Source organism: Macaca mulatta, chromosome 19, assembly GCF_049350105.2.
Source record: "Macaca mulatta isolate MMU2019108-1 chromosome 19, T2T-MMU8v2.0, whole genome shotgun sequence".
Classification (NCBI taxonomy): domain Eukaryota; kingdom Metazoa; phylum Chordata; class Mammalia; order Primates; family Cercopithecidae; genus Macaca; species Macaca mulatta.
Window position 1 is genome coordinate 21,251,502 of NC_133424.1, and position 22,471 is coordinate 21,273,972.

The 22,471-nt window shown below is 40.3% G+C and overlaps 3 protein-coding genes across 3 annotated transcripts in view; 2 read left to right on the forward strand and 1 right to left on the reverse strand.

Annotated features, from left to right (window-relative positions):
* Window positions 1-22,471, reverse strand: part of LOC693803 (uncharacterized) — a 529,045-nt gene that overhangs the window by 334,761 nt on the left and 171,813 nt on the right.
* LOC720437 (uncharacterized) overlaps window positions 1-22,471 on the forward strand; it is a 219,864-nt gene that overhangs the window by 180,022 nt on the left and 17,371 nt on the right.
* Window positions 902-9,548, forward strand: LOC106994675 (zinc finger protein 714). The gene is made up of 5 exons (XM_077978642.1): window positions 902-952; window positions 2,913-4,122; window positions 4,259-5,067; window positions 5,574-5,669; window positions 7,419-9,548. The coding sequence occupies exons 3-5, from the start codon at window positions 5,034-5,036 to the stop codon at window positions 7,580-7,582; spliced, it is 294 nt and encodes a 97-aa protein (XP_077834768.1). The 5' UTR covers window positions 902-952; window positions 2,913-4,122; window positions 4,259-5,033; the 3' UTR covers window positions 7,583-9,548.

Sequence of the window (22,471 nt, forward strand, 5' to 3'; positions counted from 1 at the left end):
GTTCAGGGATCCATGTGCAGCTTTGTTATATAGGTAAAACTGTATCATGGGGGTTTTGTGTAGATTATTTTGTCACTGAGGTGCTAAGCATAACACCAAACAGTTATGTTTTCTGTTTCTTTTTGTACTTTCATTGTCTATTCTCAACTAGGCCTCAGTGTCTGTTGTTCTCCTCTTTGTGTCCATGTGTTCTTATTATTTAACTCTTATCAATGAGAACATACATTTGGTTTTCTGTTTCTGTTTTAGCTTCCTAATGATAATGGTCTCCAGCGTCGTCTATGTTGCTGCAAATAACTTAATCTTATTTTTGTTTTATATATTTATTTTTTGAGACAGAGTTTTCACTCTTGTCGCCCAGGCTGAAGTGCTATGGCACCACCTCAGCTCACCACAACCTCCGCCTCCTGGGTTCAAGTGATTCTCCTGCCTCAGCCTTCCGAGTAGCTGGGATTACAGGCATGTGCCACCATGCACAGCTAATTTTATATTTTTAGTAGAGATGGGATTTCTCCGTGTTTGGTCAGACTGGCCTTGAACTTCTGACCTCAGGTGATCCGCCCACCTCAGCCTCCTAAAATGCTGGGATTATAGGCTGAGCCACCACGCCCAACTGGTTTTTTTTTTTTTTTTTTCCTTTTTTTAATGGCCACATAATCTTCTATCATGTTTATGTACCATACTTTGTTTTTATTAAATCTTCTAATTTATTTAATTAATTTATTTATTTGGAGACAGTGTTTCACTCTATCACAAAAGCTGAAGTGCAGTGGTACAATCTTGGCTCACTTCAGCCTCACCTTCCAGGCTCAAGGCACCCTTTTACTTCAGCCCCCTAAGTAACTGGGACTACAAGCATGCACCACCATGCCCGGTTAACTTCTTTTTCTGTCTTTTGCAGAGCTGGGGTTTTGTTATGTTGCCCAGGCTGGTCTTGAACTCTTGAGCTAAGGTAATGCAGCTGCCTTGGCCTCCCAAAGTGCTGGGATTACAAGTGTGAACCGCCTCACCTGACCATACCATATTGTTTTAATCTAGTCTACATTAATAGGCAATTAGATTTGTTCCATGTGTTTGTTTTTTGTTTGTTTGAGACAGAGTCTCCCTCTGTTTCCGAGACTAGAGTGCAGTGGCACCATCTCAGCTCACTGCAACCTCTGCCTCCTGGGTTCAAGCGATTCTCCTGCTTCAGTTTCCTATGTAGCTGGGACTACAGGCACATGTAACCACACCTGGCTAAATTTTGTATTTTTAGTAGAGACAGAGTTGGGTATATACCCAATTTGGAGGTTGCTGCGTCAAACAGTAATTTCAGTTCTGTGAGGAATCTTCACACTGCTTTTCACAATGGTTGAATTAATTTACCCTCCCACCAGCAGTGTATAAACATTCCATTTTCTCTGCAATCTTGCCAGCATCTGTTACTGACTTTGGATTTTGAGAGAGAGTCTCACTCTGTCATCCAGGCTGGAGTACAGTGGTGTGATCTCAGCTCATTGCAACCTCCACCTCCTGGGTTCAGTAGATTCTCATGCCTTAGTTTCTAGAGTAGCTGGAACTACAGATGTATGCCACCAAACCTCACTAATTTTTGTATTTTTAATAAAGATGGGATTTCTCCATATTGGCCAGGCTGCTCTCAAACTCATGACCTCAAGTGATCTGCCTGCCTTGGCCTCCCAAAGTGCTGGGATTACTGCACCGAGCCTGTTACTGACTTTCTAAGAAACAGCCATTCTGATTGGCGTGAGATGGTATCTCATGTGGTTTTTGTTTGTTTGTTTTTGACATTTCTCTAGTGATGAGTGGTGAGCATTTTTTGCACATGCTTCTTAGCCACATGTTTGTCTTCTTTTGAAAAGCATCTGTTCATGTTTTTTGCCTACTTTTTAATGAAGTTTTTTTTTTCTTTGTAAACCTTAACTTCTTTATGAATTCTGGATATTAAACCTTTTTTTTTTTTTTTTTTTTGAGACGGAGTCTCGCTCTGTCGCCCAGACTGGAGTGCAGTGGCCAGATCTCAGCTCACTGCAAGCTTCGCCTCCCGGGTTTACGCTATTCTCCTGCCTCAGCCTCCCGAGTAGCTGGGACTACAGGCGCCAGCCACCTCGCCCGGCTAGTTTTTTGTATTTTTTAGTAGAGACGGGGTTTCACCGTGTTAGCCAGGATGGTCTCGATCTCCTGACCTCGTGATCCGCCCGTCTCGGCCTCCCAAAGTGCTGGGATTACAGGCTTGAGCCACCGCGCCCGGCCTAAACCTTTATCAGGAACATAGTTTGCAAATATTTTTGTTTATTTGGTATGTTGTCTGTTTACTCCGTTGGTAGTTTCCTTAGCTGTGAAGAAGCTCTTTAATTAGGTCCCTGTTGGGAAAAAGCTGAGTGTTGGGAGGGAAACTGAGGCAGGGCTTGCATAATGTCCTCTGGAATGTGTCTAGACCTGCTGGCTCCTTGCTTCTAGCCTTCCTAGGTTCCTACTCCCATGATCTCAAGTAGCAGAACGTGTTCCTTATAAATGCTAAACTGTCACAGCTGTAGATCATGTGCTTGCCCTTTTGACCTCCACGTTCTCACCACCTGTTTTTTTGTTGGATTACCAATAAATAGCTTGGGCTCCCAGAGCTCAGGGCCTTTGCAGCCTCCACGATGGTGATGGCCCTCTGGTGTCCCACCTTTATCTCTCAAACTGCCTTTTTCTCAATCCTTTGACTTCACCAGACTTTGTCACCCCCATGACCTAGTGTTGGGTCTGATTATCCCAACAGGTCCCATTTGTCAATTTTTGCTTTTGTTGAGGTTGCTTTTGGTATCTTCGTCATGGTACATGTAGATATATGTGATAAGAGAGTGACCTCTGTCTCAAAAAAAAAAAAAAAAGTTGCTGAAATCTCTTTACTTATGCCCTTTCCACAGGTTCTGTGTATTCTGGGTGGAAGCATTTATGTTGTTTTAATGAAGGGCCTCATGTGACTCTGGTGAGACCAGAATCAAGTATGAAGGCTTCAAGATACATTCCTGAGAGTTAAGTGCCACATTTGCACTAAAGGGTGGTTTTAGGATCTGTTCTGTTTGGGTTTGGTAGGGACAGGGCAGGGCAGTGGCCCATATTTTCATTACTGTAGTAAAAATTGTTGGTGTCTGTGGCAGTGGAGGGCACCTGTAGACGGGAAAAGAGGAACGTATATTTTATTTCCGTGGAGCAGCTCATTGTTCCTGAATCTCTTCTGTTATAAACGAGAAAAATGGGTAGACTTTTTGGTCTTGGTCCTTCTGTGAGTGTGAGGCTGGTAGGTAAGCAGGTGGTGCTGATGTCTTTAAGGGAATGTTCTCAAGATGCAGGTGTTTACTTGTCTGATAGTTTTATCTGAAAAGGATTTTCAGAGGAGGAGGAGAAAGGAAAAATGGCTTCTTTTCAGCTAAACATGTCTCAGATCAAGAGCTGTGTCCACTCTGCCTGCTGGAGTGCCATGTGTTTAGTACTTGCAAATCTTTACTTCTCTACTTGTGTTTTTCCTCCCCAATGATTTTGTTTCATGTACTTTTAAAAATTATTGTGATAGTCAAGGGTCTCTAAAAAATATTTCTATCCTATGTACCAGAGCCTTCTCTACATCATGGCTTCTTATATGCAATGCAGAATTCCTACCATGAATTTATGATCTGCCATATTAAAGTGTTCCTTTTGTGGCTGTTGAACGTGGGAAGATGTGGATACTCAAGATTCCTATTGAGGGAAAGCTAGGGTCCTTAGGAAGGATGGAGAACATGTAATGTTGAGGTGTCACCTGTGTTCTCCATTAGTTCTATGCAGAACAGGATTAAGAAAATGCTTATTTAAACAGGATGGCTTTTATTACCCAGGAAGTTCTGGAGAAAATTATTCAGAGATACCTGCTTTCTAGGATGCTAAAGAAGGACTGCTTAAAATCATTATTAAAAATTATAGAACATGGGAGATATCTTGACCACATAAAACTGATTTTTCTTTATGGTTAAATTCAGTCTATAATTGACTTTTTGAGGGGCAATATCTCAGCAGTGATGTTGTGTTCTGTGTGCGTCAGCACATCGTAAAATTTATTCTAGTGTTATTGATGTTAATAATTTGCTTGGTAAATGATGAGTTGATGGGTGCAGCACACCAACATGGCACAAGTATACATATGTAACAAACCTGCACGTTATGCACATGTACCCTACAACTTAAAGTATAATAATAATAAATAAATTTAAAAAAAATATTTTGCTTGGTTAAACAGCTCTCTGACTTTTTTTCACTGTAGAGTTAATTGTTGTTCTCTTTATTATTAAGTATCTTTATGTTGCTAATGTGCATAAACCATCACATTTAATCTGGCACCTGCCCTTTTTTCTTAGGTTTTTTTTTTGTTTTTTGCAAGTATCTGTCTTCGGAAAATGAAGGCTCTTTGTTTATAGGCCAGAAAAATTGGGAAAAACACAGTCTCTTTCACTTATGGAATGTTTGACAAAATAGTCTTCTTGGGTCAAAAACATTGGCATTACTAGTGACCTTGTTAGAATTTTAAAAACTCAGACTTTATTCCAGATCTTCTGGAAGAAAAAAAAATAAGCTTCATGACAGGATCTCCAGTTTAACTTACACATTTAAATTTGAGAGGTACCATCTAACTCAACATGTCTTTTTTTGTCTGAAAACATACACAACTCATTATGATGTAAATATAGCACTCAAACATGTATACATTTGTGTCCTTAATTATATTCTTTATGATCCAGAAAAGTATTACATACACTGGTGTTGTGAATATTTCTGTGTTAAAAATTATTGGATAATTTCAGTTATTCTTATAATTCAGAACCAATTCCCTTTACTCTCTCATTTCACCTTAAGTCAAATAATACATTTTGCCCATGGCCACCTGGTAAATATATGTGTGTCTCTGTGCTTGTGTTTTTCAGGAGACATTGACATTTAGGGATGTGGCCGTAGAATTCTCTCTGGAGGAGTGGGAATGCCTGAACCCTGCTCAGCAGAATTTATATAGGAATGTGATGTTAGAGAACTATAAAAACCTGGTCTTCTTGGGTGAGAATAACTTTAATACACGATTCTTAATATACTCTAAAGGTTTTATGTCTCTTTTTTTGTAGAATTTTTTTTTTGGTAATTTGTGCTTTGTATAAATGAGTTTCTGATCCCAGTTTTCAAGAAAATCTTGATGATTTGTCTGTAGAAAAGAATTTCTTCAACATGTTTCATCTTGACCTGAACTTTCCACATTCCTGAGCTGGTCTGCATCCTTCACTCTAGATTAGTGGTAATTCCAGAAATTTGGTGGCATAAAATATCATTGCCCGTATCTTAAAATCTATTTTCCACCATCAGTTTTTGATTCATGAGTACCAGGTAGTAAAATTAAGGACCTATAAATTTAAAATATTTTCTAAATAGTTAGAGATGTGTCTCATTAATTAGTAGTTTGGGATTAATTTTCTAGAATATTCTATTACATCCTTTTTACTGAGCACAGTACTAGGTTGGTAACTGGAGAATATAAGCAAGATTTATGCTATTTATTTTTAATAAAGCAGGTATTGATATCTCTAAGCAAGACCCAATCACCAGTCTGGAGCAAGAAAAAGAGCCCTGGAATATGAAGAGACATGAGATGGTGGATGAATCCCCAGGTAGGTAAGAGTGAACACAAGAGATGACACAGGTGAGAGGTACAAAGGTTAAAAAAAAAAAAAAAAAAGGCCGGGCGCGGTGGCTCAAGCCTGTAATCCCAGCACTTTGGGAGGCCGAGACGGGCGGATCACGAGGTCGGGAGATCGAGACCATCCTGGCTAACACGGTGAAACCCCGTCTCTACTAAAAAAAATACAAAAAACTAGCCGGGCGAGGTGGTGGGTGCCTGTAGTCCCAGCTACTCGGGAGGCTGAGGCAGGAGAATGGCGTGAACCCGGGAGGCGGAGCTTGCAGTGAGCTGAGATCCGGCCACTGCACTCCAGCCTGGGCGACAGAGCGAGACTCTGTCTCAAAAAAAAAAAAAAAAAGGGCAACCCAGTCCTTACAATGTGATTTGGGAATCTGTGTTGCAAAGCATATAGTTTCTGGGAACACTAAATATTTTCTTAAAATTTTCTCTCACTAAAGGGCATCTTCTGTTTTATGCTTTTAAATTCTCTTTCTCCTTTTCCTTGGGTGAACACACAAACATCAAATATTTGCTCATGTTTCGCTCTTGTTGCCCAGGTGGATTGCAGTGGCGTGGTCTTGACTCACTGCAACCTCTACCTCTTGGGTTCGACAATTTTCTTGCCTCAATCTCCTGGTAGCTGAGATTACAGGTGCCTGCCACCACACCCAGCTAATTGTTTTGTATTTTTAGTAGAGATGTTTTAGTAGAGATTTTACCATGTTGGCCAGGCTGGTCTTGAACACCTGTCCTCAAGTGATCCACCCACCTTGGGCTCCCCAAGTGCTGGGATTACAAATGTGAGCCACTGCACCCGGCTGAAAAACTCTGTTAAATTATTTTTTAGTTCTCTTTTTGCATCCTGTCTGAAATATGTGAGAGCAGTGGTTTCTGTTCCATTAGGGGTTTCTTGTTAGTTTTTCTACATATTCCATCCTGTTTTTATTACTATAGTATAGTTTGACATTATAAATTATGATGTCCTGTCTCTCTGCTTTGTTATTTTTTTCTCAAGACTTCTTTGGCTATTTGAAGTTTATTGTAGTTTCTTGTAAATTTTAAAACTGTATTTCCTATTGTGAAAAAAATGCCACTGGAATTTTGATAGGAAGTTTATTGAATGTATAGATTACTTTAGATAATATGGTACTTTAACAAAATATTTATTCTTTCAATCCATAGACATGAATTTTTTTGTTGGTCTTGTTGAGTCAGAGTCTCAGTCACCCAGGCTGGAGTGCACTGGTACAATCTCGGCTCACTGCAACCTCCACTTTCCGAGTTCAAGTGATTCTGCTGCCTCAGCCTCCCTAATAGCTGGGATTACAGGCATGCGCCACCATGCTGTGCTAATTTTTGTATTTTTAGTAGAGACAGGGTTTCACCATGTTGTCCAGGCTGGTCTCAATCTCCTGACCTTGTGATCCACCCGCCCTGGCCTCCCAAAGTGCTGGGATTACAGGTGTGAGCCACCATGCCCGGCCAACATAAAATATATTTAAATTTATTTTTGTCTTCTCTAATTTCTTTCATTGATATCTTATATATTTCATTGTAAAGATTTTTTACCTTGGCCGGGTTGCAGTGAGCTGAGATTGCACCACTGCACTCCAGCCTGGGCGACAGAGCGAGACTTCATCTCAACAACAACAACAACAACAAAAACCCACAAAGACGGGGAGAAACCAGAGCAGAAAAGCTGAAAATTCTAAAAATCAGAGTGCCTCTTCTTCTCCAGGGGAACGCAGCTCTTTGCCAGCAATGGAACGAAGTTGCCTGGAGAATGACTTTGACGAGTTGAGAGAAGAAGACTTCAGACAATCGGCAATAACAAACTTCTCTGAACTAAAGGAGGATGTTCAAACCCATCGCAAAGAAGCTAAAAACCTTGAAAAAAGATAGATGAATGGCTAACTAGAATAACAGTGTAGAGAAGTTGTTAAATGACCTGATGGAGCTGAAAACCATGGCACGAGAACTACATGATGCATGCATAAGCTTCAGTAGTTGATTTGATCAAGTGGAAGAAAGGGTATCGGTGATTGAAGATCAAATGAATGAAATGAAGTGAGAAGAGAAGTTTAGAGAAAAAAGAGTAAAAAGAAACGAACAAAGCCTCCAAGAAATATGGGACTATGTGAAAAGACCAAATCTACATCTGACTGGTGTACCTGCAAGTGATGGGGTGAATGGAACTAAGTTGGAAAACACTCTTTGGGATATTATCCAGGAGAACTTCCCCAACCTAGCAAGGCAGGCCAACATTCAAATTCAGGAAATACGAAGATAATCCTCAAGGAGAGCAACTCCAAGACACATAATTGTCTGATTCACCCAAGTTGAAATGAAGGAAAAAATGTTAAGGGCAGCCAGAGAGAAAGGTCGGGTTATTCACAAAGGGAAGCCCATCAGACTAACAGATCTCTTGGCAGAAAGAGATCCAGAAGAGAGTGGGGACCAATATTCAACATTCTTAAAAGAACTTTCAACCCAGAATTTCATATCCAGCCAAACTAAGCTTCATAAGTGAAGGAGAAATAAAATCCTTTACAGACAAGTAAATGCTGAGAGATTTTTGTCACCACCAGGCCTGCCTTACGAGAGCTCCTGAAGGAAGCACTAAACATGGAAAGGAACAACCGGTATCGGCCACTGCAAAAACTTGCCAAATTGTAAAGACCATCAATGCTAGGAAGAAACTGCATCAACTAACAAGCAAAATAACCAGCTAACATCATAATGACAGGATCAAATTCACATAACAATATTTGCCTTAAATATAAATGGGCTAAATGCTCCAATTAAAAGACACAGACTAGCAAATTGGATAAAGAGTCAAGATCCATCAGTGTGCTGTATTCAGGAGACCCATCTCACATGCAGAGACACACATAGGCACAAAATAAAGGGATGGCGGAAGATCTACCAAGCAAATGAAAAACAAAAAAAGCAGGGGTTGCAATCCTAGTCTCTAAAACAGACTTTAAACCAACAAAGATCAAGAGACAAAGAAGGCCATTACATAATGGTAAAGGGACCAACTCAATAAAAAGAGCTAACTATCTTAAAGAGTTATGCACCCAATACAGGAGCACCCAGATTCATAAAGCAAGTCCTTAGAGACCTACAAAGAGACTTAGATTCCCACACAATAATAATGGAGACTTTAACACCCCACTGTCAACATTAGATTAATGAGACAGCAAGTTAACAAGGATATCCAGGAATTGCACTCAGCTCTGCACCAAGCGGACCTAATAGACATCTACAGAACTCTCCACCCCAAATTAACAGAATATACATTCTTCTCAGGACCACATCACACTTATTCCAAAATTGACCACATAGTTGGAAGAACTCCTCAGCAAATGTAAAAGAACAGAAATTATAAACTGTCTCTCAGACCGCAATGCAATCAAACTAGAACTCAGGAATAAGAAACTCACTCAAAACCGCTCAACTACGTGGAAACTGAACAACGTGCTCCTGAACGACTACTGGGTACATAACGAAATGAAGGCAGAAATAAAGATGCTCTTTGAAATCAATGAGAACAAAGACACAACATACCAGAATCTCTGGGACACATGTAAAGCAGTGTGTAGAGGAAAATTTATAGCACTAAATGCCCACAAGAGAAAGCAGGAAAGATCTAAAATTGACACCCTAACATCACAGTTAAAAGAACTAGAGAAGCAAGAGCAAACACATTCAAAAGCTAGCAGAAGGCAAGAAATAACTAAGATCAGAGCAAAACTGAAGGAGATAGAGACACAAAACACCCTTCAAAAAAATCAATGAATCCAGGAGCTGGTTTTTTGAAACGATAACAAAATCGATAGACTGCTACCAAGACTAATGTAGAAAAGAGAGAATAAACAAATAGATGCAATAAAAAATGATAAAGGGGGTATCACCACCGATCCCACAGAAATACAAACTACCATCAGAGAATACTGTAAGCACCTCTATGCAAATAAACTAGAAAACCTAGAAGAAATTGATAAATTCCTGGACACGTATACCCTCCCAAGACTAAACCAGGAAGAAGTTGAATCCCTGAATAGACCAATAACAGGCTCTGAAATTGAGGCAATAATTAATAGCCTACCAACCAAAAAAAGTCCAGGACCAGATAGATTCAGACCTGAATTCTATCAGAGGTACGAAGAGGAGCTGGTACCATTCCTTCTGAAACTATTCCAATCAACAGAAAAAGAGGGAATCCTCCCTAATTCATTTTACGAGGCCAACATCATCCTAATACCAAAGCCTGGCAGAGACACAACAAAAACTGAGAATTTTAGACCAATATCCCTGATGAACATCGATGCAAAAATCCTCAACAAAATACTGGCAAACCGAATCCAGCAGCACATCCAAAAGCTCATCCACCACGATCAAGTGGGCTTCATCCCTGGGATACAAGGCTGGTTCAACATAAGCAAATCAATAAACATAATCCATCATATAAACAGAACCAAAGCCAAAAACCACATGATTATCTCAATAGATGCAGAAAAGGCCTTTGACAAAATTCAACAGCCCTTCATGCTAAAAACTCTGAATAAACTAGATATTGATGCGATGTATCTCAAAATAATAAGAGCTATTTATGACAAACTCACAGCCAATATCATACTGAATGGGCAAAAACTGGAAGCATTCCCTTTGAAAACTGGCACAAGACAGGGATGCCCTCTCTCACCACTCCTATTCAACATAGCGTTGGAAGTTCTAGCCAGGGCAATCAGGCAAGAGAAAGAACTAAAGGGTATTCAATTAGGAAAAGAGGCAGTTAAATTGTCCCTGTTTGCAGATGACATGATTGTATATTTAGAAAACCCCATTGTCTCAGCCCCAAATCTCCTTAAGCTTATAAGCAACTTCAGCAAAGTCTCAGGATACAAAATCAGTGTGCAAAAATCACAAGCATTCCTATACACCAGTAACAGACAGAGAGCCAAATCATGAGTGAACTCCCATTCACAATTGTTTCAAAGAGAATAAAATACCTAGGAATCCAACTTACAAGGGATGTGAAGGACCTCTTCAAAGAGAACTACAAATCACTGCTCAATGAAATAAAAGAGGGCACAAACAAATGGAAGAAAATTCCATGCTCATGGATAGGAAGAACCAATACTGTGAAAATGGCCATACTGCCCAAAGTAATTTATAGATTCAATACCATCCCCATCAAGCTACCAATGACTTTCTTCACAGAATTGGAAAAAACTACTTTAAAGTTCATATGGAACCCAAAAAGAGCCCACATTGCCAAGACAATCCTAAGCCAGAAGAACAAAGCTGGAGGCATCACGCTACCTGATTTCAAACTATACTACCTGATTTCAAACTATACTACAAGGCTACAGTAACCAAAACAGCATGATCCTGCTACCAAAATAGAGATATAGAACAATGGAACAGAATAGAGCCCCTGGAAATAATACCACACATCTACAACCATCTGATCTTTGACAAACTTGACAAAACCAAGAAATGGGGAAAGGATTCCCTATTTAATAAATGGTGCTGGGGAAAACTGGCTAGCCATATGTAGAAAGGTGAAAATGGATCCCTTCCTTACATCTTATACAAAAATTAATTCAAGATGGATTAAAGACTTAAATGTTAGACCTAAAACCACAAAAACCCTCGAAAACCTAGGCATTACCATTCAGGCCATAGGCATGGGCAAGGACTTCATGACAAACACCAAAAGCAATGGCAACAAAAGCCAAAACAGATAAATGGGATCTAAATAAACTAAAGAGCTTCTGCACAGCAGAAAAAAACTACCATCAGAGTGAACAGGCCACCTATAGAATGGGAGAAAATTTTTGCAGTCTCCCCATTTGACAAAGGGCTAATATCCAGAATCTACAAAGAACTTAAGATTTACAAGAAAAAAATCAACCCCATCAAAAAGTGGGCAAAGGATATGAACAGACACTTCTTAAAAGAAGATGTTTATGCAGCCAATGGACACGTGAAAAGATGCTCATCATCAATGGCCATCAGAGAAATGCAAATCAAAACCACAATGAGATACCATGTCACATCGTTTAGAATGTTGATCATTAAAAAGTCAGGAAACAACAGGTGCTGGAGAGGATGTGGAGAAATAGGAATGCTTCCACACTGTTGGTGGGACTGTAAACTAGTTCAACCACTGTGGAAGACAGTGTGGCGATTCCTCGAGGATCTAGAACTAGAAATACCATTTGACCCAGCCATCCCATTACTGGGCATATACCCAAAGGATTATAAATCATGCTGCTATAAAGACACATGCACACGTATGTTTATTGCGGCACTATTCACAATAGCAAAGACTTGGAACCAACCCAAAATGTCCATCAATGATAGGCTGGGTTAAGAAAATGTGGCACATATGGCACATATACGGCATGGAATACTATGCAGCCATAAAAAAGGATGAGTTCATGTCCTTTGTAGGGACATGGATGAAGCTGCAAACCATCATTCTGAGCAAACTATCACAAGGACAGAAAACCAAACACTGCATGTTCTCACCTATAGGTGGGATTGAACAATAAGAACACTTGGTCACAGGGTGGGGAATATCACACACCAGGGCCTGTCATGGGGTGGGAGAGGGAGGAGGGATAGCATTAGGAGATATATCTAATGTAAATGACAAGTTAACGGGTGCAGCACACCAACATGGCACATGTATACATATGTAACAAACCTGCATGTTGTGCACTTGTACCCTAGAACTTAAAGTATAATAAAAGGCTGGGTGTGGTGGCTCACGCCTGTAATCCCAGCACTTTGGGAGGGCAAGGTGGGTGGATCACGAGGTCAGGAGATCGAGACCACGGTGAAACCCTGTCTCTACTAAAAATACAAAAAATTAGCTGGGTGCCATGGCGGGCGCCTGTAGTCCCAGCTACTCGGGAGCCTGAGGCCGGATAATGGTGTGAACCCAGGAGGCGGAGCTTGCAGTGAGCTGAGATCGCACCACTGCACTCCAGCCTGGGTGACAGAGTGAGACTCCGTCTCAAAAAAAAAAAAAAAGGTATGATCTAAAAAAAAAAAAGATTTTTTACCTTCTTGGTTAAATTGGTTTTGAGAAATTTATTATTTTAATACTATTATAAAATAAGATTGTTTTCTTTCTCTATTGTATCAGATAGTTTAAGTGTATGGCACCATAACTTTTATGTTAATTTTATATTTTGCTAAATTACTGACTGTATTTATTAGTTTAGACAATTTTTTTTTTTTTTTTTTTTTTTTTTTTGAGACGGAGTCTCGCTCTGTCGCCCAGGCTGGAGTGCAGTGGCCGGATCTCAGCTCACAGCAAGCTCCGCCTCCCGGGTTCACGCCATTCTCCTGCCTCAGCCTCCCGAGTAGCTGGGACTACAGGCGCCCGCCACCTCGCCTGGCTAGTTTTTTGTATTTTTTAGTAGAGACGGGGTTTCACCGTGTTAGCCAGGATGGTCTTGATCTCCTGACCTTGTGATCCGCCCGTCTCGGCCTCCCAAAGTGCTGGGATTATAGGCTTGAGCCACCGCGCCCGGCTAGTTTAGACAATTTTTTGTTGTTGTTCAAGACAGAATCTCACTGTGTCACCCAGGCTGGAGTGCAATGACGCAATCTCGGCTCACTGCAACCTCCACCTCCTGGGTTCAAATGATTCTGCTCCTTCAGCCTCCCAAGTAGCTGGGACTACAGGTGCCTGCTTCCATGCCTGGCTATTTTTTTTTTGTACTTTTACTAGAGACAGGGTTTCACTACGTTGGCCAGGCTGTTCTTGAACTGCTGACCTCATGATTTGCCTGCCTCAGCCCCCAAAAGTGCTGGGATTACAGGTGTGAGCCACCATGCCTGGCTTTTTACACTAATTTTAATGTACTGTTTATGTTATTTTTATATAAGATCACACGATCCACAAAATGCAACTTTTTACTTATTCTCTTCAATTCCAATGGCTTTTTCAAAATGTTTTTGACTAATTTTTGTGCCACACACTTTCAGTGCTACATTAAAGTAGAAACATTGACAATGGGCACAATGTAGTTTTATATTGGTATCTGTGAATTTGCAGGAGCAAACAGCTCCTTAGGTTTTGTAAACAGGTTTCAGGAGGTAAAGATCTTTTTCTGTTGTGTCCCTAGGGTGATGTTATGCCCTCTCGGTTTGTAGTGAAGAGGGGTTGTAGCTCGGTCATAGGACTGCTTGGTCTGCGCTAGCATCCACCTTTAGACGGTTTGTTACAAAGGGCTTGGGTAGTTGTAATTTCCGTTTTATTTCTGGACAGAGTGAATATTCTTTAAGACTTTGATCTGTAGGGCAGACACTAGGGCAGTTTCTGCAGTCAGCTCCATACATAATAGCCCTTATATCAGGATGTGAATGGGTTTGCCTTTCACTGAGTACCAAGAGGATTTCCCCAGGTCACTGTGTGGATTTCTATTTAGGCAAAACTGGTCATGCACTGTGGCTGAGAGCTGGAACTGAGTCACTGAACTGCTTCAGGGACCACGGTAAAAACCAAGGTCTGTAGACCTGTCTGCATGGCTGCAAATGGGTGTCTTCCTCCAGGTCTCTGGAAGGGCAGGACCTCTCTTAGACTGTAACTGGGAGGAGTTTGGGATGGTTACAGAGTAACTTCAGAATTCTCTGTTGGACTAAGTTCGGTGGGCCATTTCTTGGTGTGTAGCCAATACCAGGGGTCCCGTAGTTTCCCACGTGAATAAGTGCCTGTCCTCTGAAAAAAAAAAAACACTTCTCAATCTTGGGCTTTAGCAGACTGTCACATCTCTCTCCCTGGGTCTCAAAGCTCTTCTAAAGGCATTTGCTTTGGAGATGGGATCTTGTTAATCATCCAGGCTGGTCTTGAAATCCTGGCCTGCAGCAATTCTCCAACCTCAATGTACCATGTAGCAGTCATTACAGATGTGAGCCTTGATACCTGACTGTCTCATAAAGGCATTTTTTGTCAGGGATGACTGAAAATTTTTTTTGCTGTGGTGAGGATAATCAAATACAGCACCTTTTATTTTTTCATGTCACTGATGTTACTCTTTCCATACATTTTTACTTTCTATTTTCCATTTCAAACTTGTCTGTAATTTTAGATTTCACCATGTTGGCCAGGCTGGTCTTGAACTCCTGACCTCAGGTGATCTACCTGACTCGGCCTCCCAAAGTGCTGGGATTACAGTCAGGAGGTAAGTGCCTGGCCTCATTTTTATTTTTATATGTTTCTCTGCAAATCATTAATTTTGCTTTCCTTTTCAAATTTAGGACAATATGCTAGAATGTACATGTTATGCCTGAAGTAAATTAGATAATTGGTAGGCACTCCATATTACTAGAATGGTTACTTAAGTTTGCTGCAGGTAAAAAGGATTTACAGGATTTTCAACCACTTTCTTCAGCATATATCTAAATGATAACATAATTTTCTAAATATTTGTTTTACATATCAGAGGCTCTAACTCTAGTTTGAAAAATATAAGTTTTAATTTAGCAGTGTAATGCTATTCTTTGCTTCTGAAATTGGATTATAGCAGTTTCATTTTGTGTAAGAATAGCATATATTTAAAACATAAAAATTATCACTTTTTTTACATGCTTATTTATTAAAAGTTTCTCATTAGTATATTCTATTTATAATTATACTGCATATTCTGTGAAATTTTACTGCCACATAGTGCATGCCAATTATTCGAAATACATGCCTTCCATGAGTACACAGTCAAATATTGTAGTGATCCAGACAATTCTTTTTTAATAGCATATTAATATTGCATACCAGATTTTATGAGTAAACATGTCTGTTACTGTTGTGCAGTTTTCGTATTAGTGTTTTTCAGTGTAGGTTTCTTAATATTAGCTTATTTTGTTTTTTAGTTTTTCTTATATAATTTTAGCCAATCTGCAAGTCTGTTTGTATACTTTAAGTCAATGTGATGTTTAAGAGATAAATCAGCCATGTGTCTGTCACTATCAGATTATATATGTGTGTGTTTATCTATAAATATGACCCCAATATTGGTTATGGCTTATCTTGTATATATTTTCGTAGCTGATTTTCAGTGGCTATTTTGTCTAAGTGAGTAGACATGGAAATATTTTCATTATGTCTTATTTTCTCCCTGTGTCTAATGATGAATATATATTTCCTTTGTGTGAGAGAAACACTTTTGTGATTTGAAGGTAATTTTTGAGAAGATTTATAATTCAGTATTTTTTCCGTTTTTCCTTTAGAAAAATTAATTGTTGTAAAAACACATAACAGGCCTGGCGTGGTGGCTCACGCCTGTAATCCCAGCACTTTGGGAGGCTGAGGCGGGCAGATCACTTGAGATCAGGAGTTCCAGACCAGCCTGGCCAACATGGTGAAACCCTCTCTCTACTAAAAATACAAAAATTATCTGGACATGGTGGCCTACATCTGTAATTTGAGCTACACAGGAAACTGAGGCAGGAGAGTCACTTAAACCCAGGAAGCAGAGGTTGCAATGAGCCAAGATCATGCCACTGCACTCCAGCCTGGGTGACAGAGCGAGATTTCGTCTCAAAAAAAGAGAAGAAAAAACAGTAAAAACACATAACATAAAATTTAGCATCTTAAACCTATTTAAGTGCGCATTTCAGGGCCAGACATGGTGGTGGCCCACATCTGTAATCCCTGGATTTTGGGAGGCTAAGACAGGAGTATTATTTGAGCCGAAAAGTTTGAGACCAACCTAGGCAGCATCCAGAGATTCCCTCTCTACAAAAATTGTAAAAAATATCCAGGCATGGTGGTGTGTACCTGTGGTCCCAGCTGTTTGGGAGATTGAGGGGAGGATTACTTGACTCTAGGAGTTTGAGGCTGAAGTGAGGCATAATTGTGCCACTGCACTTCAGCTTGAGTGACAGAGTGAGACCCTGTGTCAAAAAGAAGCTGTAAATTTCAGTCATGTTAAATATATTCACATTGTTATGCAAAAGTAGAAATTTTACATCTTGTAAACTAAAACTCAGTATCCATTTAAGTAACAAGAACCCATTTTACCCTCTCCTCAGCCCTTGACAAACACCCTTCCACTTTCTGTTTAAAGTGTGACTACTTAAGATATCTCATATACATAGTGGAATCATATAGTTTTCATCATTTTGTTTTGGGCTTATTTCACGTGACATAATATTTTCAAAGTTTATCTTAAAATGTGACAAGATTTCTTTGATAATATTTGATTTAATTATAATATTTGATAATCTTTGATTTCTGTGATAATATTCCACTGAATGTATATGTTACATTTTTGATGTGTTTATAAATTAAGAGACACCTGGGTTGCTTCTGCCTTTTGGCTTTTGTGAATACGGGTACAATAAACATGGATGTTCAAATATGTCCCAGGTCCTGTGTTGGATATTTTGGAAATATATTCATAAGTGGGATTGCTCTATTTGATGATAATTCTATTTTTAATTATTTAAGAAGCATTTATAACATTTTAAAATAATGGCTGCATCCTTGTTTTCTACCAACAATCAACACAGGTTTTATTTTCATTGCATCATCAACAGATTTGGTGTTTTAAAAAAATGTAGAGTGGCCATTGTAATGAGTGTGAGGCAATTTTGTTTTTTCATTTTATTGATTGGTTGATTGATTGTGATAGAGTCTCACTGTTGTCACCCAGGCTGGAGTACAGTGGCACAGTGGCTCACTGCAACCTCCGCCTCCTGGATTCCAGCAATTCTCCTGCCTCAGCCTCCTGAGTAGCTGAGATTACAGGCATCCACCATCATGCCTGGCTAATTTTTGTATTTTTAGTAGAAACGGCGTTTTCACCATGTTGGCCAGGCTGGTCTTGAACTCCTGACCTCAGGTGATCCACCTGACTTGGTCTCCCAAAGTACTGGGATTACAGTCGTGAGGCAAGCACTTGGCCTCATTTTTATTTGTATGTGTTTCTCTGCAAATCATTAATTTTGCTTTTCTTTTCAAATTTCTTTTTCCCATTTGGGTATATTTTTTGATGAAAATTATTTTTTCATTTCTTCTTTTTTCTTTTTTTTGAGACGAAGTCTTACTCTGTCGCCCAGACTGGAGTGCAGTGGCGTAATCTCTGCTCACTGCAAACTCTGCCTCCTGGGTTTAAGCGATTCTCCTGCCTCAGCCTACCTCAGCTTGCCTTAGCCTCCCGTGTAGCTGGATTATAGGTGCCTACCACCTCGCCTGGCTGAATTTTGTATTTTTAGTAGAGAGAGGGTTTCACCATCTTGGTCAGGCCGGTCTCGAACTCCTGACCTCGTGATCTACCCACCTCGGCCTTTCAAAGTGCTGGCATTACCTGAGTGAGCTACCATGCCCGGCCTTACTTTTTCATTTCTAAATCAAGTTATTCAACTTTATTGTTCAGTTTTAAGGGTTGTTCATATATTCTGAATATTAACTATCACTTGTAATTTCCATATATTTTCACCCATTTCCTAGAAGACATTTTCAGTCTATTGAATTTTTTTTTAATGTGCAGAAATTCTGAAGTATAGTGTAGTTAAATGTTTCTGTTCTTTCCTTTGTTGCATATGCATTTAATGTCGTATCTTAGGAAATGATGCCAAGACCCACGTCAAGTTTTTTTTTTCTAAGAGATTGGCTAGTTTTTTGTTTTTTCTGTTTATGTCTAAGCATTTTATTTGAAATACTTTTTGACCAGGCACAGTGACTCACGCCTATAATCCCAGTACTTTGGGAGACTGAGGCAGGTGAATCACTTGAGGTCAGGAGTTGGAGACCAGCCTGGCCAATATGGGGAAACCCTATCTCTACTAAAAATAGAAATATTAGCCCGGCGTTCTAGTGTGCACCTGTAGTCCCAGCTACTCAGGAGGCTGAGGCATGAGAATTGTTTGAACCTGGAAGGTAGAAGTTGCAATGAGCCGAGATCATGCCACTGCACTCCAGCCTTGGTGACAGAATGAGACTCCTACTCAAAAAAAAAAAAAAAATAGGCTGGGCGCAGTGGAACACGCCTGTAATCCCAGCTTGTTGGGAGGCCAAGGTGGGCAGGTCACATGAGGGTCAGGAGGTCAAGACCAGCGTGGCCAATATACAGTGAAACCCCCTCTCTACTAAAAAATACAAAACTTAGCCGGACGTGGTGGCACGTGCCTGTAGTTCCACCTACTTGGGAAGCTGAGACAGGAGAATCACTTGAATCTGGGAGGTGGAGATTTCAGTGAGCTGAGATCGCGCCACTACACTCCAGCCTGGGCAATAGAGCGAGACTCCATTGCTCAAAAAATCAATCAAGTCAAATAGGGCCGGGCACGGTGGCTCACATTTGTAATCCCAGCACTTTGGGAGGCCGAGGCGGGTAGATCACGAGGTCAGGAGTTCGAGACCAGTCTGACCAACATGGTAAGACCCCGTGTCTATTGAAAATGCAAAAATTAGCTGGGCATGGTGGCAGGCGCCTGTAATCCCAGCTACTCAGGAGGCTGAGTCAGGAGAATCACTTGAACCTGGGAGGCGGAGGTTGCAGTGAGCCGAGATCACTCCACTGCACTTCAGCCTGGGTGACAGAGCAAGACTCCGTCTCAAAAAAAAAACCAGCAAATAAAATATTTTTTATATATGGTTCAAGGAAATGATTCAACTTTATTTTATCAGTGTTACCCAGTTTATGGCATTATTTTTTGAAAAGATTATCTCTTCTCTGTTGTGTGCTCATGGTAACTTTGTGGAAGATCATGTAATCACATACAGAAGGCTTCATTTCTGGGGTCTCCACTATTTTTTTCATCTGTTTATCTGCCTTTGTGTCAGTACCATACTGTTTTTGTTATTTTAGTTTTTGTGTTTTTTTTTTTTTTTTTTTTTTTTTGACGCGGAGTCTTGCTCTGTGCCCCAGGCTGGAGTGCAGTGGCGCGATCTCGGCTCACTGCAAGCTCCGCTCCTCCGGGTTCACGCCATTCTCCTGCCTCAGCCTCCGGAGTAGCTGGGACTACAGGCGCCCGCCACCTCGCCCGGCTAATTTTCTTGTATTTTTAGTAGAGACGGGGTTTCACCGTGTTAGCCAGGATGGTCTCGATCTCCTGACCTCATGATCCGCCTGTCTCGGCCTCCCAAAGTGCTGGGATTACAGGCTTGAGCCACCGCGCCCGGCCAGTTTTTGTGTTTTTTTTGAGACGGAGTCTAGCTCTGTCACCAGGCTGGAGTGCAGTCGTGTGAGCTCAGCTAACTGCACCTCTGCCTCCTGGGTTCAAGTGCTTATCCTGCCTTGGGCTCCTAAGTGGCTGGGATTACAGGCATGCACTGCCATGCCCAGCTAATTTTTGTGTTCTTAGTAGAGATGGGATTTCACCACGTTGGCCAGGATGGTCTTGATCTCCTGACCTCGTGATCCACCCACCTCAGCCTCCCAAAGTGCTGGGCTTACAGGCATGAGCCACCGCACCTGGCCTATTTTAGCTTTTAATATGTTTTAAAATTTGGAAGTATAATGCCGCTTTGTTCTTTTTCCTGGGTGTTTGGCTGGTTATAGTTCATAATCAAATTTTTAAATTTTAGACAAGATTTCTTTTTTTTTTTTTTGAGACGTAGTTTCGCTCTTGTTGCCCAGGCTGGAGTGTAATGGCGCTGTCTCGGCTCACTACAACCTCTGCCTCCTGGGTTCAAGCAATTCTCCTGCCTCAGCCTCCCGAGTAGCTGGGATTACAGGCATGTGCCACCATGCCTGGCTAGTTTTGTATGTTTAGTAGAGACTGGGTTTCTCCATGTTGGTCAGGCTGGTCTCGAACTCCCGACCTCAGGTGATCTGCCCACTTCAGCCTCCCAAAATGCTGGAATTACAGGTGTAAGCCACTGTGCCTGGCCATACACAAGATTTCTGTAATGAAACTGTACTACTGGAATTTTTAAAGAGTTTATATTGAATTTGTTTACTACTGTAGTTTGTATTGGCATCTTAACAAAATTAATTTTATTGACCATTGAACAAAAGTATGTTGAAGAATGTCTTTTATTTTTATTTTTAATTTTTTTAGAGACAGGATTTTCCTATGTTATCCATGCTAGTTTTGAACCTCTGAGCTCAAGCAATCTTCGTGCCCAGCCTTCCTAAATGCTAGTATTGGAGGCATGAGCCACTGCACTCAACCCATGTGTTTTATTTTTAGATATTCTTGGATTTGCCAGTTTTACTTTTGCTTTAGATTTCTAGTTTTATTCAGGTTTGATCAGAAAACACACAGTGTATGATTTTGGTCTTCTTATTTATTGTTGTTTTGAGACAGGATCATATTTGTCACCCATGCTAGAGTACACTGACATAAATTTGACTCACTGCAACCTCAGCCTCCTTGTCTGAAGTGATCTTTCCACCTCAGCCTCCTGTATAGCTGAGACTACAGACTTGCACTACCATGCCTCACTAATTTTTGATTATTTGTAGTAACGGGTCTCACTAGACAGGGTCTCACTATGTTGGTGTCAATCTTCTGATCCCAAGTGATCCTTCCATCTTCATCTTCCAAATTGTTGGGATTGTAGGTACCAACCACACATCCAGCTGGTATTTAATAAGACTTGTTATGTGTCTTAACAGAATACATCAGGTGCAAATAAGAACATTGTGTTGCTTCTTGCTTTTAACTGAAAAGTTTTATACCTATCTGTTAAGCCTAGTTGGTCTATGGTATGGTTTGGATGTCTATGTCCTGCAAACCTCATTCTGCAATGTAATCCTCAATGTTAGATGTGAAACCTGGTGGGAGGTGTTTGGGTCATGGGGACAAATTCTTCATGAATGCCTTCATACCATCCTGGTCATGAGAAAGCTTTCACTCCATTAATTCAAATGAGAGCTGGTTCATTTAAAGAAACTGACTCCTTAACCTCACGCTTGACATCTCTTACCATGTGATATGTCCAGTTACTCTGTCTTCTACCATGATTGTAAGTTTCCTGGGACCCTCACTGAAAGCAGATGCTGTTACACCCTGCTTGTACGGTCTGCTGAACTATGAGCTAAATAAACCTTCTTTCTTTATAAGTTATACACTCAGGTATTCCTCTTTTTGCAAAATAGCTAATAACAGTCTATAATGTCTGCTTTCTGATTTCTTATTGATCTTTTATCTGAATTTTCTGCTTATTATTGCAAATGACGTCTTGATCTCTACAATTGTGTTGCTATGTATTTCTTGCTTCACCTTTGCCAAAATTTGCTTTATATATTTTGGAACCCTCATGTTATATATACGTACACATATACATAGATATGATAGTTATAGCTTCCTGGTAAATTGACCCATCTGACCATTATATAATATCGTGTTTGTCCTATGCTAGTACTTTACTTAAAACATATTATATCCAATATAATAATTACCACCTCACCCAATTGTGGTTACTACTTGCATGGAATACAGACTTTTTCCATAGGGATACTTTCAACCTATTTGACTCAATGCTAAATCGAGTCTCTTATAGACAGCAAATTGTATGCTTTTTAACTTAAGTCACTAAGCCATCTTAATTTTTTTTTTTTATAAATTTATTTAATTTTGAGATAAAGTCTCACTCTGTCAACCAGGCTGGTTTGCAGTGGCATGATCACGACTCACTGCAGCCTGAACTTCCAAACTCAGATGATCTCATTTCAGCTTCTTGAGTCGCTGGGTTGCAAATATTTGCCATCCCAAGCCCAGATAGTTTTTTGTACCTTTTTCTGTAGAGACACTTTTTTGCCCTGTTGTCTAGGTTGGTCTCAAACTCCTGAGTTAAAGTGATCAGATTCCTCAGCC